Source organism: Salvelinus alpinus, unplaced genomic scaffold (assembly GCF_045679555.1).
Source record: "Salvelinus alpinus unplaced genomic scaffold, SLU_Salpinus.1 scaffold_160, whole genome shotgun sequence".
NCBI classification, from domain to species: domain Eukaryota; kingdom Metazoa; phylum Chordata; class Actinopteri; order Salmoniformes; family Salmonidae; genus Salvelinus; species Salvelinus alpinus.
The window spans coordinates 21,384-39,469 of record NW_027256101.1 but is presented as its reverse complement, the minus strand read 5'-3'; the positions used below and the strand labels follow the sequence as shown (position 1 = coordinate 39,469).

General features: G+C 45.7%; 1 protein-coding gene across 1 annotated transcript in view; it reads right to left on the bottom strand.

The window, feature by feature from the left end:
- Positions 1 to 18,086, bottom strand: part of LOC139567287 (synaptojanin-1-like) — a gene marked incomplete at its 5' end in the record, with an annotated part of 54,031 nt that overhangs the window by 15,691 nt on the left and 20,254 nt on the right. The window contains 4 exons of the mRNA XM_071388709.1: positions 2,087 to 2,165; positions 2,304 to 2,516; positions 2,962 to 3,079; positions 6,898 to 7,054. Of these exons, the coding sequence (XP_071244810.1) occupies positions 2,087 to 2,165; positions 2,304 to 2,516; positions 2,962 to 3,079; positions 6,898 to 7,054 (567 nt within the window). The remainder of the gene's footprint in view (positions 1 to 2,086; positions 2,166 to 2,303; positions 2,517 to 2,961; positions 3,080 to 6,897; positions 7,055 to 18,086) is intronic.

Below are 18,086 nucleotides of genomic sequence, written 5' to 3'. Positions count from 1 at the left end.
GTTGTCTTAGGGTTGCCGTGACGTTGTCTTAGGGTTGCCGTGACGTTGTCCGAGTGTTGCCGTGACGTTGTCCTAGTGTTGCCGTGACGTTGTCTTAGTGTTGCCGTGACGTTGTCTTAGTGTTGCCGTGACGTTGTCTTAGTGTTTTGCTGTGACGTTGTCTTAGTGTTTTGCTGTGACGTTGTCTTAGTGTTGCCGTGACGTTGTCTTAGTGTTGCCGTGACGTTGTCTTAGTGTTTTGCTGTGACGTTGTCTTAGTGTTGCTGTGACGTTGTCCGAGTGTTGCTGTGTATCTGTGTGCTCAGTGTAAGGTTGTGTATCTGTGTGCTCAGTGTGAGGTTGTGTATCTGTGTGCTCAGTGTGAGGTTGTGTATCTGTGTGCTCAGTGTGAGGTTGTGTGCTCAGTGTGAGGTTGTGTATCTGTGTGCTCAGTGTAAGGTTGTGTATCTGTGTGCTCAGTGTAAGGTTGTGTATCTGTGTGCTCAGTGTGAGGTTGTGTATCTGTGTGCTCAGTGTAAGGTTGTGTATCTGTGTGCTCAGTGTAAGGCTGTGTATCTGTGTGCTCAGTGTAAGGCTGTGTATCCGTTGTCGTAGTGTTGCCGTGACGTTGTCTTAGTGTGTTGTCTTAGTGTTGCCGTGACGTTGTCTTAGTGTTGCCGTGACGTTGTCGTAGTGTTGCCGTGACGTTGTCGTAGTGTTGCCGTGACGTTGTCTTAGTGTTGCCGTGACGTTGTCTTTGTGTTGCCGTGACGTTGTCTTTGTGTTGCCGTGACGTTGTCTTTGTGTTGCCGTGACGTTGTCTTTGTGTTGCCGTGACGTTGTCTTTGTGTTGCCGTGACGTTGTCTTTGTGTTGCCGTGACGTTGTCTTAGTGTTGCCGTGACGTTGTCTTAGTGTTGCCGTGACGTTGTCCGAGTGTTGCCGTGACGTTGTCCGAGTGTTGCCGTGACGTTGTCCGAGTGTTGCCGTGACGTTGTCCGAGTGTTGCCGTGACGTTGTCCGAGTGTTGCCGTGACGTTGTCCGAGTGTTGCCGTGACGTTGTCCTAGTGTTGCCGTGACGTTGTCCTAGTGTTGCCGTGACGTTGTATTAGTGTTGCCGTGACGTTGTCCTAGTGTTGCCGTGACGTTGTCCTAGTGTTGCCGTGACGTTGTCTTAGGGTTGCTGTGACGTTGTCTTAGGGTTGCTGTGACGTTGTCTTAGGGTTGCTGTGACGTTGTCTTAGGGTTGCCGTGACGTTGTCCGAGTGTTGCCGTGACGTTGTCCTAGTGTTGCCGTGACGTTGTCTTAGTGTTGCCGTGACGTTGTCTTAGTGTTGCCGTGACGTTGTCTTAGTGTTGCCGTGACGTTGTCTTAGTGTTGCTGTGACGTTGTCTTAGTGTTTTGCTGTGACGTTGTCTTAGTGTTGCCGTGACGTTGTCTTAGTGTTGCTGTGACGTTGTCTTAGTGTTTTGCTGTGACGTTGTCTTAGTGTTGCTGTGACGTTGTCCGAGTGTTGCTGTGTATCTGTGTGCTCAGTGTAAGGTTGTGTATGTGTGTGCTCAGTGTGAGGTTGTGTATCTGTGTGCTCAGTGTGAGGTTGTGTATCTGTGTGCTCAGTGTGAGGTTGTGTGCTCAGTGTGAGGTTGTGTGCTCAGTGTAAGGTTGTGTATCTGTGTGCTCAGTGTAAGGTTGTGTATCTGTGTGCTCAGTGTAAGGTTGTGTATCTGTGTGCTCAGTGTAAGGTTGTGTATCTGTGTGCTCAGTGTAAGGCTGTGTATCTGTGTGCTCAGTGTAAGGTTGTGTATCTGTGTGCTCAGTGTAAGGTTGTGTATCTGTGTGCTCAGTGTAAGGTTGTGTATCTGTGTGCTCAGTGTAAGGCTGTGTATCTGTGTGCTCAGTGTAAGGTTGTGTATCTGTGTGCTCAGTGTAAGGTTGTGTATCTGTGTGCTCAGTGTAAGGTTGTGTATCTGTGTGCTCAGTGTAAGGCTGTGTATCTGTGTGCTCAGTGTAAGGTTATGTATCTGTGTGCTCAGTGTAAGGTTGTGTATCTGTGTGCTCAGTGTAAGGTTGTGTATCTGTGTGCTCAGTGTAAGGCTGTGTGCTCACCGTGGAGGCGCTCAGAGACAGGGCAGCCAGAGCTGAATAACCCTCTAGAAACGTCACCCACATCTTCTCCTCTACAAACCTAGACAGGAGAGACAATTCAAGGTATTAAAAGAGACACGCGCGTGTTCAATATCTAATCGATTGTCTGGAATGGATGTGAATGAGTCTCATAAAAGGAACGGATTGCAAGACGGCGTATAGGACGTGTTTCCCTCACCTGATGAGGATGACCTCTCCAAACACAGCGAACTTGTCCAGCAGCTCGTCGATGAGCGCGTCGTCAAAATAGTCGTCGGGTCCGGAGGAACAGAGGGAGACCAGGATGGTTCCGTCGGGAGGACCCTGCAGGGCGATCACCTCCTTGTACACCTGGTGACGGGCATCTGGATCCACCTCCAGGACGTCTATATCCATCACCGCCATCACGGGCCTGGGGAGGGGAGAGGAGTTTAAACCTATAACCTATAACCCAGCCTCAACATCCATCACGGGCCTGGGGAGGGGAGAGGAGTTTAAACCTATAACCTATAACCTATAACCCAGCCTCAACATCCATCACGGGCCTGGGGAGGGGAGAGGAGTTTAAACCTATAACCTATAACCTATAACCCAGCCTCAACATCTATCACGGGCCTGGGGAGGGGAGATGAGTTTAAATCTATCACCTTTAACCTAGCCTCAACATCTAGGAGTTTAAACCTATAACCTATAACCTATAACCTAGCCTCAACATCTATCACGGGCCTGGCTACACACAGAGATGAAGAGACCGGTTAGACGGTGCTAGTCTGTGATCAGAGGTCTAGAAGTAAGCCCTGATGTAGTATTTCATAGTCCTGTGTGTGTGTGTGTGTGTGTGTGTGTGTGTGTGTTACCTGTGATCAGAGGTCTTGAGCTCAGCCCTGCCGTAGTATTTCAGCTCCCCAGGGCTCCAGGGCTCCTGCTGCTGGTCCTCTGCTTCTCCCACTGGGCCTACCATGTTCATCTCCTCCGCTACACACACACACAGAGACACACACACACACACACACACACACAGAGACACACACACACACACACACACACACACAAACACACACACACACTTCCAGTAAACTTTTACTGTATGTTAAAAACTCTGAGCATGGCTGCTTAATACTTGGCTACCAATCCAACATTTACACCAGTGAGACGGACCAGACATCCTCCCACACCAAGCCGACCTCTCTCACCAGCGAGACGGACCAGACATCCTCCTACACCAAGCCGACCTCTCTCACCAGTGAGACGGACCAGACATCCTCCTACACCAAGCCGACCTCTCTCACCAGTGAGACGGACCAGACATCCTCCTACACCAAGCCGACCTCTCTCACCAGTGAGACGGACCAGACATCCTCCCACACCAAGCCGACCTCTCTCACCAGTGAGACGGACCAGACATCCTCCCACACCAAGCCGACCTCTCTCACCAGTGAGACGGACCAGACATCCTCCCACACCAAGCCGACCTCTCTCACCAGCGAGACGGACCAGACATCCTCCCACACCAAGCCGACCTCTCTCACCAGTGAGACGGACCAGACATCCTCCTACACCAAGCCGACCTCTCTCACCAGCGAGACGGACCAGACATCCTCCTACACCAAGCCGACCTCTCTCACCAGTGAGACGGACCAGACATCCTCCTACACCAAGCCGACCTCTCTCACCAGCGAGACGGACCAGACATCCTCCTACACCAAGCCGACCTCTCTCACCAGTGAGACGAACCAGACATCCTCCCACACCAAGCCGACCTCTCTCACCAGCGAGACGGACCAGACATCCTCCCACACCAAGCCGACCTCTCTCACCAGTGAGACGGACCAGACATCCTCCCACACCAAGCCGACCTCTCTCACCAGTGAGACGGACCAGACATCCTCCCACACCAAGCCGACCTCTCTCACCAGTGAGACGGACCAGACATCCTCCCACACCAAGCCGACCTCTCTCACCAGTGAGACGGACCAGACATCCTCCCACACCAAGCCGACCTCTCTCACCAGTGAGACGGACCAGACATCCTCCCACACCAAGCCGACCTCTCTCACCAGCGAGACGGACCAGACATCCTCCCACACCAAGCCGACCTCTCTCACCAGCGAGACGGACCAGACATCCTCCTACACCAAGCCGACCTCTCTCACCAGCGAGACGGACCAGACATCCTCCTACACCAAGCCGACCTCTCTCACCAGTGAGACGGACCAGACATCCTCCCACACCAAGCCGACCTCTCTCACCAGCGAGACGGACCAGACATCCTCCTACACCAAGCCGACCTCTCTCACCAGTGAGACGGACCAGACATCCTCCTACACCAAGCCGACCTCTCTCACCAGTGAGACGGACCAGACATCCTCCCACACCAAGCCGACCTCTCTCACCAGTGAGACGGACCAGACATCCTCCCACACCAAGCCGACCTCTCTCACCAGCGAGACGGACCAGACATCCTCCCACACCAAGCCGACCTCTCTCACCAGCGAGACGGACCAGACATCCTCCTACACCAAGCCGACCTCTCTCACCAGCGAGACGGACCAGACATCCTCCTACACCAAGCCGACCTCTCTCACCAGTGAGACGGACCAGACATCCTCCCACACCAAGCCGACCTCTCTCACCAGCGAGACGGACCAGACATCCTCCTACACCAAGCCGACCTCTCTCACCAGTGAGACGGACCAGACATCCTCCTACACCAAGCCGACCTCTCTCACCAGTGAGACGGACCAGACATCCTCCTACACCAAGCCGACCTCTCTCACCAGCGAGACGGACCAGACATCCTCCTACACCAAGCCGACCTCTCTCACCAGCGAGACGGACCAGACATCCTCCTACACCAAGCCGACCTCTCTCACCAGTGAGACGGACCAGACATCCTCCTACACCAAGCCGACCTCTCTCACCAGTGAGACGGACCAGACATCCTCCTACACCAAGCCGACCTCTCTCACCAGCGAGACGGACCAGACATCCTCCCACACCAAGCCGACCTCTCTCACCAGCGAGACGGACCAGACATCCTCTCACACCAAGCCGACCTCTCTCACCAGTGAGACGGACCAGACATCCTCCCACACCAAGCCGACCTCTCTCACCAGTGAGACGGACCAGACATCCTCCCACACCAAGCCGACCTCTCTCACCAGCGAGACGGACCAGACATCCTCCTACACCAAGCCGACCTCTCTCACCAGTGAGACGGACCAGACATCCTCCTACACCAAGCCGACCTCTCTCACCAGCGAGACGGACCAGACATCCTCCTACACCAAGCCGACCTCTCTCACCAGCGAGACGGACCAGACATCCTCCCACACCAAGCCGACCTCTCTCACCAGCGAGACGGACCAGACATCCTCCTACACCAAGCCGACCTCTCTCACCAGTGAGACGGACCAGACATCCTCCTACACCCAGCCGACCTCTCTCACCAGTGAGACGGACCAGACATCCTCCTACACCAAGCCGACCTCTCTCACCAGTGAGACGGACCAGACATCCTCCCACACCAAGCCGACCTCTCTCACCAGCGAGACGGACCAGACATCCTCCCACACCAAGCCGACCTCTCTCACCAGCGAGACGGACCAGACATCCTCCTACACCAAGCCGACCTCTCTCACCAGTGAGACGGACCAGACATCCTCCCACACCAAGCCGACCTCTCTCACCAGCGAGACGGACCAGAAATCCTCCTACACCAAGCCGACCTCTCTCACCAGTGAGACGGACCAGACATCCTCCTACACCAAGCCGACCTCTCTCACCAGTGAGACGGACAAGACATCCTCCCACACCAAGCCGACCTCTCTCACCAGCGAGACGGACCAGACATCCTCCCACACCAAGCCGACCTCTCTCACCAGTGAGACGGACCAGACATCCTCCTACACCAAGCCGACCTCTCTCACCAGCGAGACGGACCAGACATCCTCCTACACCAAGCCGACCTCTCTCACCAGCGAGACGGACCAGACATCCTCCCACACCAAGCCGACCTCTCTCACCAGCGAGACGGACCAGACATCCTCCCACACCAAGCCGACCTCTCTCACCAGTGAGACGGACCAGACATCCTCCTACACCAAGCCGACCTCTCTCACCAGTGAGACGGACCAGACATCCTCCTACACCAAGCCGACCTCTCTCACCAGTGAGACGGACCAGACATCCTCCTACACCAAGCCGACCTCTCTCACCAGCGAGACGGACCAGACATCCTCCTACACCAAGCCGACCTCTCTCACCAGCGAGACGGACCAGACATCCTCCCACACCAAGCCGACCTCTCTCACCAGCGAGACGGACCAGACATCCTCCCACACCAAGCCGACCTCTCTCACCAGTGAGACGGACCAGACATCCTCCCACACCAAGCCGACCTCTCTCACCAGCGAGACGGACCAGACATCCTCCTACACCAAGCCGACCTCTCTCACCAGCGAGACGGACCAGACATCCTCCTACACCAAGCCGACCTCTCTCACCAGCGAGACGGACCAGACATCCTCCTACACCAAGCCGACCTCTCTCACCAGTGAGACGGACCAGACATCCTCCCACACCAAGCCGACCTCTCTCACCAGTGAGACGGACCAGACATCCTCCCACACCAAGCCGACCTCTCTCACCAGTGAGACGGACCAGACATCCTCCCACACCAAGCCGACCTCTCTCACCAGTGAGACGGACCAGACATCCTCCCACACCAAGCCGACCTCTCTCACCAGTGAGACGGACCAGACATCCTCCCACACCAAGCCGACCTCTCTCACCAGTCTTGTCGAAGTTCCACTTCCTCCTCTTCCAGAGGCAGCGGTCGGTCCAGGCGGGGGTACGACACTTCTCACTGGTGTCATAGTCGTCAGAGAACAGGTCGTACTTATAGGTGGGAGCAAAGTCCAGGTTGCCCTCGATGAACCCACGGAACACCTAGAGGAGGAGAGAGGACAGAGAGGAGTTAAACACTAACCATCTGGTGTGTCTACTAGAAACTCATGAACCATCTGGTCTGTCTACTAGAAACTCATGAACCATCTGTCTACTAGAAACTCATGAACCATCTGTTCTGTCTACTAGAAACTCATGAACCATCTGTCTACTAGAAACTCATGAACCATCTGTTCTGTCTACTAGAAACTCATGAACCATCTGTCTACTAGAAACTCATGAACCATCTGGTCTGTCTACTAGAAACTCATGAACCATCTGTCTACTAGAAACTCATGAACCATCTGGTCTGTCTACTAGAAACTCATGAACCATCTGTCTACTAGAAACTCATGAACCATCTGGTCTGTCTACTAGAAACTCATGAACCATCTGTCTACTAGAAACTCATGAACCATCTGGTCTGTTTACTAGAAACTCATGAACCATCTGTCTATCTACTAGAAACTCATGAACCATCTGGTCTATCTACTAGAAACTCATGAACCATCTGGTCTGTCTACTAGAAACTCATGAACCATCTGGTCTGTCTACTATAAACTCATGAACCATCTGGTCTGTCTACTAGAAACTCATGAACCATCTGGTCTATCTACTAGAAACTCATGAACCATCTGTCTACTAGAAACTCATGAACCATCTGGTCTGTCTACTAGAAACTCATGAACCATCTGGTCTATCTACTAGAAACTCATGAACCATCTGTCTACTAGAAACTCATGAACCATCTGGTCTGTCTACTAGAAACTCATGAACCATCTGTCTACTAGAAACTCATGAACCATCTGGTCTGTCTACTAGAAACTCATGAACCATCTGGTCTGTCTACTAGAAACTCATGAACCATCTGGTCTATCTACTAGAAACTCATGAACCATCTGGTCTATCTACTAGAAACTCATGAACCATCTGGTCTATCTACTAGAAACTCATGAACCATCTGGTCTGTCTACTAGAAACTCATGAACCATCTGGTCTGTCTACTAGAAACTCATGAACCATCTGGTCTATCTACTATAAACTCATGAACCATCTGTCTACTAGAAACTCATGAACCATCTGGTCTGTCTACTAGAAACTCATGAACCATCTGGTCTGTCTACTAGAAACTCATGAACCATCTGGTCTGTCTACTAGAAACTCATGAACCATCTGGTCTGTCTACTAGAAACTCATGAACCATCTGGTCTGTCTACTAGAAACTCATGAACCATCTGGTCTGTCTACTAGAAACTCATGAACCATCTGGTCTGTCTACTAGAAACTCATGAACCATCTGGTCTATCTACTAGAAACTCATGAACCATCTGGTCTGTCTACTAGAAACTCATGAACCATCTGGTCTATCTACTAGAAACTCATGAACCATCTGTCTACTAGAAACTCATGAACCATCTGGTCTGTCTACTAGAAACTCATGAACCATCTGGTCTGTCTACTAGAAACTCATGAACCATCTGGTCTGTCTACTAGAAACTCATGAACCATCTGTCTACTAGAAACTCATGAACCATCTGGTCTGTCTACTAGAAACTCATGAACCATCTGGTCTGTCTACTAGAAACTCATGAACCATCTGTTCTGTCTACTAGAAACTCATGAACCATCTGGTCTGTCTACTAGAAACTCATGAACCATCTGTTCTGTCTACTAGAAACTCATGAACCATCTGGTCTGTCTACTAGAAACTCATGAACCATCTGTCTACTAGAAACTCATGAACCATCTGGTCTGTCTACTAGAAACTCATGAACCATCTGGTCTATCTACTAGAAACTCATGAACCATCTGTCTACTAGAAACTCATGAACCATCTGGTCTGTCTACTAGAAACTCATGAACCATCTGGTCTGTCTACTAGAAACTCATGAACCATCTGGTCTCTCTACTAGAAACTCATGAACCATCTGGTCTGTCTACTAGAAACTCATGAACCATCTGTTCTGTCTACTAGAAACTCATGAACCATCTGTTCTGTCTACTAGAAACTCATGAACCATCTGGTCTGTCTACTAGAAACTCATGAACCATCTGTCTATCTACTAGAAACTCATGAACCATCTGGTCTGTCTACTAGAAACTCATGAACCATCTGGTCTATCTACTAGAAACTCATGAACCATCTGTCTATCTACTAGAAACTCATGAACCATCTGGTCTGTTTACTAGAAACTCATGAACCATCTGGTCTATCTACTAGAAACTCATAACCCATCTGGTCTATCTACTAGAAACTCATTAACCATCTGTCTATCTACTAGAAACTCATGAACCATCTGGTCTATCTACTAGAAACTCATGAACCATCTGTCTATCTACTAGAAACTCATGAACCATCTGGTCTATCTACTAGAAACTCATGAACCATCTGTCTACTAGAAACTCATGAACCATCTGGTCTGTCTACTAGAAACTCATGAACCATCTGGTCTGTCTACTAGAAACTCATGAACCATCTGGTCTCTCTACTAGAAACTCATGAACCATCTGGTCTGTCTACTAGAAACTCATGAACCATCTGTTCTGTCTACTAGAAACTCATGAACCATCTGTTCTGTCTACTAGAAACTCATGAACCATCTGGTCTGTCTACTAGAAACTCATGAACCATCTGTCTATCTACTAGAAACTCATGAACCATCTGGTCTGTCTACTAGAAACTCATGAACCATCTGGTCTATCTACTAGAAACTCATGAACCATCTGTCTATCTACTAGAAACTCATGAACCATCTGGTCTGTTTACTAGAAACTCATGAACCATCTGGTCTATCTACTAGAAACTCATAACCCATCTGGTCTATCTACTAGAAACTCATTAACCATCTGTCTATCTACTAGAAACTCATGAACCATCTGGTCTATCTACTAGAAACTCATGAACCATCTGTCTATCTACTAGAAACTCATGAACCATCTGTCTATCTACTAGAAACTCATGAACCATCTGGTCTGTCTACTAGAAACTCATGAACCATCTGGTCTGTCTACTAGAAACTCATGAACCATCTGGTCTATCTACTAGAAACTCATGAACCATCTGTCTATCTACTAGAAACTCATGAACCATCTGGTCTGTTTACTAGAAACTCATGAACCATCTGGTCTATCTACTAGAAACTCATAACCCATCTGGTCTATCTACTAGAAACTCATGAACCATCTGTCTATCTACTAGAAACTCATGAACCATCTGGTCTATCTACTAGAAACTCATGAACCATCTGTCTATCTACTAGAAACTCATGAACCATCTGTCTATCTACTAGAAACTCATGAACCATCTGTCTATCTACTAGAAACTCATGAACCATCTGGTCTGTCTACTAGAAACTCATGAACCATCTGGTCTCTCTACTAGAAACTCATGAACCATCTGGTCTGTCTACTAGAAACTCATGAACCATCTGTTCTGTCTACTAGAAACTCATGAACCATCTGTTCTGTCTACTAGAAACTAATGAACCATCTGGTCTGTCTACTAGAAACTCATGAACCATCTGTCTATCTACTAGAAACTCATGAACCATCTGGTCTGTCTACTAGAAACTCATGAACCATCTGGTCTATCTACTAGAAACTCATGAACCATCTGTCTATCTACTAGAAACTCATGAACCATCTGGTCTGTTTACTAGAAACTCATGAACCATCTGGTCTATCTACTAGAAACTCATAACCCATCTGGTCTATCTACTAGAAACTCATTAACCATCTGTCTATCTACTAGAAACTCATGAACCATCTGGTCTATCTACTAGAAACTCATGAACCATCTGTCTATCTACTAGAAACTCATGAACCATCTGTCTATCTACTAGAAACTCATGAACCATCTGGTCTGTCTACTAGAAACTCATGAACCATCTGGTCTGTCTACTAGAAACTCATGAACCATCTGGTCTATCTACTAGAAACTCATGAACCATCTGTCTATCTACTAGAAACTCATGAACCATCTGGTCTGTTTACTAGAAACTCATGAACCATCTGGTCTATCTACTAGAAACTCATAACCCATCTGGTCTATCTACTAGAAACTCATTAACCATCTGTCTATCTACTAGAAACTCATGAACCATCTGGTCTATCTACTAGAAACTCATGAACCATCTGTCTATCTACTAGAAACTCATGAACCATCTGTCTATCTACTAGAAACTCATGAACCATCTGGTCTGTCTACTAGAAACTCATGAACCATCTGGTCTGTCTACTAGAAACTCATGAACCATCTGGTCTACTAGAAACTCATGAACCATCTGGTCTACTAGAAACTCATGAACCATCTGTCTATCTACTAGAAACTCATGAACCATCTGTCTACTAGAAACTCATGAACCATCTGGTCTGTCTACTAGAAACTCATGAACCATCTGGTCTATCTACTAGAAACTCATGAACCATCTGGTCTGTCTACTAGAAACTCATGAACCATCTGGTCTATCTACTAGAAACTCATGAACCATCTGGTCTGTCTACTAGAAACTCATGAACCATCTGGTCTGTCTACTAGAAACTCATGAACCATCTGTCTATCTACTAGAAACTCATGAACCATCTGTCTATCTACTAGAAACTCATGAACCATCTGGTCTATCTACTAGAAACTCATGAACCATCTGGTCTATCTACTAAACTCATGAACCATCTGGTCTATCTACTAGAAACTCATGAACCATCTGTCTATCTACTAGAAACTCATGAACCATCTGGTCTGTCTACTAGAAACTCATGAACCATCTGTTCTGTCTACTAGAAACTCATGAACCATCTGTTCTGTCTACTAGAAACTCATGAACCATCTGTTCTGTCTACTAGAAACTCATGAACCATCTGGTCTGTCTACTAGAAACTCATGAACCATCTGGTCTGTCTACTAGAAACTCATGAACCATCTGGTCTATCTACTAGAAACTCATGAACCATCTGTCTATCTACTAGAAACTCATGAACCATCTGGTCTGTCTACTAGAAACTCATGAACCATCTGGTCTATCTACTAGAAACTCATGAACCATCTGGTCTGTCTACTAGAAACTCATGAACCATCTGGTCTATCTACTAGAAACTCATGAACCATCTGGTCTGTCTACTAGAAACTCATGAACCATCTGTCTATCTACTAGAAACTCATGAACCATCTGGTCTGTCTACTAGAAACTCATGAACCATCTGGTCTATCTACTAGAAACTCATGAACCATCTGGTCTGTCTACTAGAAACTCATGAACCATCTGGTCTGTCTACTAGAAACTCATGAACCATCTGGTCTATCTACTAGAAACTCATGAACCATCTGGTCTGTCTACTAGAAACTCATGAACCATCTGGTCTGTCTACTAGAAACTCATGAACCATCTGGTCTGTCTACTAGAAACTCATGAACCATCTGGTCTATCTACTAGAAACTCATGAACCATCTGGTCTATCTACTAGAAACTCATGAACCATCTGGTCTGTCTACTAGAAACTCATGAACCATCTGGTCTGTCTACTAGAAACTCATGAACCATCTGGTCTATCTACTAGAAACTCATGAACCATCTGGTCTATCTACTAGAAACTCATGAACCATCTGTCTACTAGAAACTCATGAACCATCTGGTCTGTCTACTAGAAACTCATGAACCATCTGGTCTATCTACTAGAAACTCATGAACCATCTGTCTACTAGAAACTCATGAACCATCTGGTCTGTCTACTAGAAACTCATGAACCATCTGGTCTGTCTACTAGAAACTCATGAACCATCTGTTCTGTCTACTAGAAACTCATGAACCATCTGGTCTGTCTACTAGAAACTCATGAACCATCTGTCTATCTACTAGAAACTCATGAACCATCTGGTCTGTCTACTAGAAACTCATGAACCATCTGGTCTGTCTACTAGAAACTCATGAACCATCTGGTCTATCTACTAGAAACTCATGAACCATCTGTCTATCTACTAGAAACTCATGAACCATCTGGTCTGTTTACTAGAAACTCATGAACCATCTGGTCTATCTACTAGAAACTCATAACCCATCTGGTCTATCTACTAGAAACTCATTAACCATCTGTCTATCTACTAGAAACTCATGAACCATCTGGTCTATCTACTAGAAACTCATGAACCATCTGTCTATCTACTAGAAACTCATGAACCATCTGTCTATCTACTAGAAACTCATGAACCATCTGGTCTGTCTACTAGAAACTCATGAACCATCTGGTCTGTCTACTAGAAACTCATGAACCATCTGGTCTACTAGAAACTCATGAACCATCTGGTCTACTAGAAACTCATGAACCATCTGTCTATCTACTAGAAACTCATGAACCATCTGTCTACTAGAAACTCATGAACCATCTGGTCTGTCTACTAGAAACTCATGAACCATCTGGTCTATCTACTAGAAACTCATGAACCATCTGGTCTGTCTACTAGAAACTCATGAACCATCTGGTCTATCTACTAGAAACTCATGAACCATCTGGTCTGTCTACTAGAAACTCATGAACCATCTGGTCTGTCTACTAGAAACTCATGAACCATCTGTCTATCTACTAGAAACTCATGAACCATCTGTCTATCTACTAGAAACTCATGAACCATCTGGTCTATCTACTAGAAACTCATGAACCATCTGGTCTATCTACTAAACTCATGAACCATCTGGTCTATCTACTAGAAACTCATGAACCATCTGTCTATCTACTAGAAACTCATGAACCATCTGGTCTGTCTACTAGAAACTCATGAACCATCTGTTCTGTCTACTAGAAACTCATGAACCATCTGTTCTGTCTACTAGAAACTCATGAACCATCTGTTCTGTCTACTAGAAACTCATGAACCATCTGGTCTGTCTACTAGAAACTCATGAACCATCTGGTCTGTCTACTAGAAACTCATGAACCATCTGGTCTATCTACTAGAAACTCATGAACCATCTGTCTATCTACTAGAAACTCATGAACCATCTGGTCTGTCTACTAGAAACTCATGAACCATCTGGTCTATCTACTAGAAACTCATGAACCATCTGGTCTGTCTACTAGAAACTCATGAACCATCTGGTCTATCTACTAGAAACTCATGAACCATCTGGTCTGTCTACTAGAAACTCATGAACCATCTGTCTATCTACTAGAAACTAATGAACCATCTGGTCTGTCTACTAGAAACTCATGAACCATCTGGTCTATCTACTAGAAACTCATGAACCATCTGGTCTGTCTACTAGAAACTCATGAACCATCTGGTCTGTCTACTAGAAACTCATGAACCATCTGGTCTGTCTACTAGAAACTCATGAACCATCTGGTCTGTCTACTAGAAACTCATGAACCATCTGGTCTGTCTACTAGAAACTCATGAACCATCTGGTCTGTCTACTAGAAACTCATGAACCATCTGGTCTATCTACTAGAAACTCATGAACCATCTGGTCTATCTACTAGAAACTCATGAACCATCTGGTCTGTCTACTAGAAACTCATGAACCATCTGGTCTGTCTACTAGAAACTCATGAACCATCTGGTCTATCTACTAGAAACTCATGAACCATCTGGTCTATCTACTAGAAACTCATGAACCATCTGTCTACTAGAAACTCATGAACCATCTGGTCTGTCTACTAGAAACTCATGAACCATCTGGTCTATCTACTAGAAACTCATGAACCATCTGTCTATCTACTAGAAACTCATGAACCATCTGGTCTGTCTACTAGAAACTCATGAACCATCTGGTCTGTCTACTAGAAACTCATGAACCATCTGTTCTGTCTACTAGAAACTCATGAACCATCTGGTCTGTCTACTAGAAACTCATGAACCATCTGTCTATCTACTAGAAACTCATGAACCATCTGGTCTATCTACTAGAAACTCATGAACCATCTGGTCTGTCTACTAGAAACTCATGAACCATCTGGTCTGTCTACTAGAAACTCATGAACCATCTGGTCTGTCTACTAGAAACCCATGAACCATCTGGTCTATCTACTAGAAACTCATGAACCATCTGTCTACTAGAAACTCATGAACCATCTGGTCTGTCTACTAGAAACTCATGAACCATCTGGTCTGTCTACTAGAAACTCATGAACCATCTGGTCTATCTACTAGAAACTCATGAACCATCTGGTCTGTCTACTAGAAACTCATGAACCATCTGGTCTGTCTACTAGAAACTCATGAACCATCTGGTCTGTCTACTAGAAACTCATGAACCATCTGTCTATCTACTAGAAACTCATGAACCATCTGGTCTGTCTACTAGAAACTCATGAACCATCTGGTCTATCTACTAGAAACTCATGAACCATCTGGTCTGTCTACTAGAAACTCATGAACCATCTGGTCTATCTACTAGAAACTCATTAACCATCTGGTCTGTCTACTAGAAACTCATGAACCATCTGGTCTGTCTACTAGAAACTCATGAACCATCTGGTCTGTCTACTAGAAACTCATGAACCATCTGGTCTATCTACTAGAAACTCATGAACCATCTGGTCTATCTACTAGAAACTCATGAACCATCTGGTCTGTCTACTAGAAACTCATGAACCATCTGGTCTGTCTACTAGAAACTCATGAACCATCTGGTCTATCTACTAGAAACTCATGAACCATCTGTCTACTAGAAACTCATGAACCATCTGGTCTGTCTACTAGAAACTCATGAACCATCTGGTCTATCTACTAGAAACTCATGAACCATCTGTCTACTAGAAACTCATGAACCATCTGGTCTGTCTACTAGAAACTCATGAACCATCTGGTCTGTCTACTAGAAACTCATGAACCATCTGGTCTGTCTACTAGAAACTCATGAACCATCTGGTCTGTCTACTAGAAACTCATGAACCATCTGGTCTATCTACTAGAAACTCATGAACCATCTGGTCTATCTACTAGAAACTCATGAACCATCTGGTCTGTCTACTAGAAACTCATGAACCATCTGGTCTGTCTACTAGAAACTCATGAACCATCTGGTCTATCTACTATAAACTCATGAACCATCTGTCTACTAGAAACTCATGAACCATCTGGTCTGTCTACTAGAAACTCATGAACCATCTGGTCTATCTACTAGAAACTCATGAACCATCTGTCTACTAGAAACTCATGAACCATCTGGTCTGTCTACTAGAAACTCATGAACCATCTGGTCTGTCTACTAGAAACTCATGAACCATCTGGTCTATCTACTAGAAACTCATGAACCATCTGGTCTATCTACTAGAAACTCATGAACCATCTGTCTATCTACTAGAAACTCATGAACCATCTGGTCTGTTTACTAGAAACTCATGAACCATCTGGTCTATCTACTAGAAACTCATGAACCATCTGGTCTGTCTACTAGAAACTCATGAACCATCTGGTCTGTCTACTAGAAACTCATGAACCATCTGGTCTGTCTACTAGAAACTCATGAACCATCTGGTCTGTCTACTAGAAACTCATGAACCATCTGGTCTATCTACTAGAAACTCATGAACCATCTGGTCTATCTACTAGAAACTCATGAACCATCTGGTCTATCTACTAGAAACTCATGAACCATCTGTCTATCTACTAGAAACTCATGAACCATCTGGTCTGTCTACTAGAAACTCATGAACCATCTGGTCTGTCTACTAGAAACTCATGAACCATCTGTCTACTAGAAACTCATGAACCATCTGGTCTATCTACTAGAAACTCATGAACCATCTGGTCTATCTACTAGAAACTCATGAACCATCTGGTCTATCTACTAGAAACTCATGAACCATCTGTCTATCTACTAAACTCATGAACCATCTGGTCTGTTTACTAGAAACTCACGAACCATCTGGTCTATCTACTAGAAACTCATGAACCATCTGGTCTGTCTACTAGAAACTCATGAACCATCTGGTCTGTTTACTAGAAACTCATGAACCATCTGGTCTATCTACTAGAAACTCATGAACCATCTGGTCTATCTACTAGAAACTCATGAACCATCTGGTCTGTCTACTAGAAACTCATGAACCATCTGGTCTGTTTACTAGAAACTCATGAACCATCTGGTCTATCTACTAGAAACTCATGAACCATCTGGTCTATCTACTAGAAACTCATGAACCATCTGGTCTGTCTACTAGAAACTCATGAACCATCTGGTCTGTTTACTAGAAACTCATGAACCATCTGGTCTATCTACTAGAAACTCATGAACCATCTGGTCTGTCTACTAGAAACTCATGAACCATCTGGTCTGTTTACTAGAAACTCATGAACCATCTGGTCTATCTACTAGAAACTCATGAACCATCTGGTCTATCTACTAGAAACTCATGAACCATCTGGTCTATCTACTAGAAACTCATGAACCATCTGGTCTATCTACTAGAAACTCATGAACCATCTGGTCTATCTACTAGAAACTCATGAACCATCTGGTCTGTCTACTAGAAACTCATGAACCAGCTGGTCTGTTTACTAGAAACTCATGAACCATCTGGTCTATCTACTAGAAACTCATGAACCATCTGGTCTGTCTACTAGAAACTCATGAACCATCTGGTCTGTTTACTAGAAACTCATGAACCATCTGGTCTATCTACTAGAAACTCATGAACCATCTGGTCTATCTACTAGAAACTCATGAACCATCTGGTCTATCTACTAGAAACTCATGAACCATCTGGTCTGTCTACTAGAAACTCATGAACCATCTGTCTATCTACTAGAAACTCATGAACCATCTGGTCTGTCTACTAGAAACTCATGAACCATCTGTTCTGTCTACTAGAAACTCATGAACCATCTGTTCTGTCTACTAGAAACTCATGAACCATCTGTTCTGTCTACTAGAAACTCATGAACCATCTGGTCTGTCTACTAGAAACTCATGAACCATCTGGTCTGTCTACTAGAAACTCATGAACCATCTGGTCTATCTACTAGAAACTCATGAACCATCTGTCTATCTACTAGAAACTCATGAACCATCTGGTCTGTCTACTAGAAACTCATGAACCA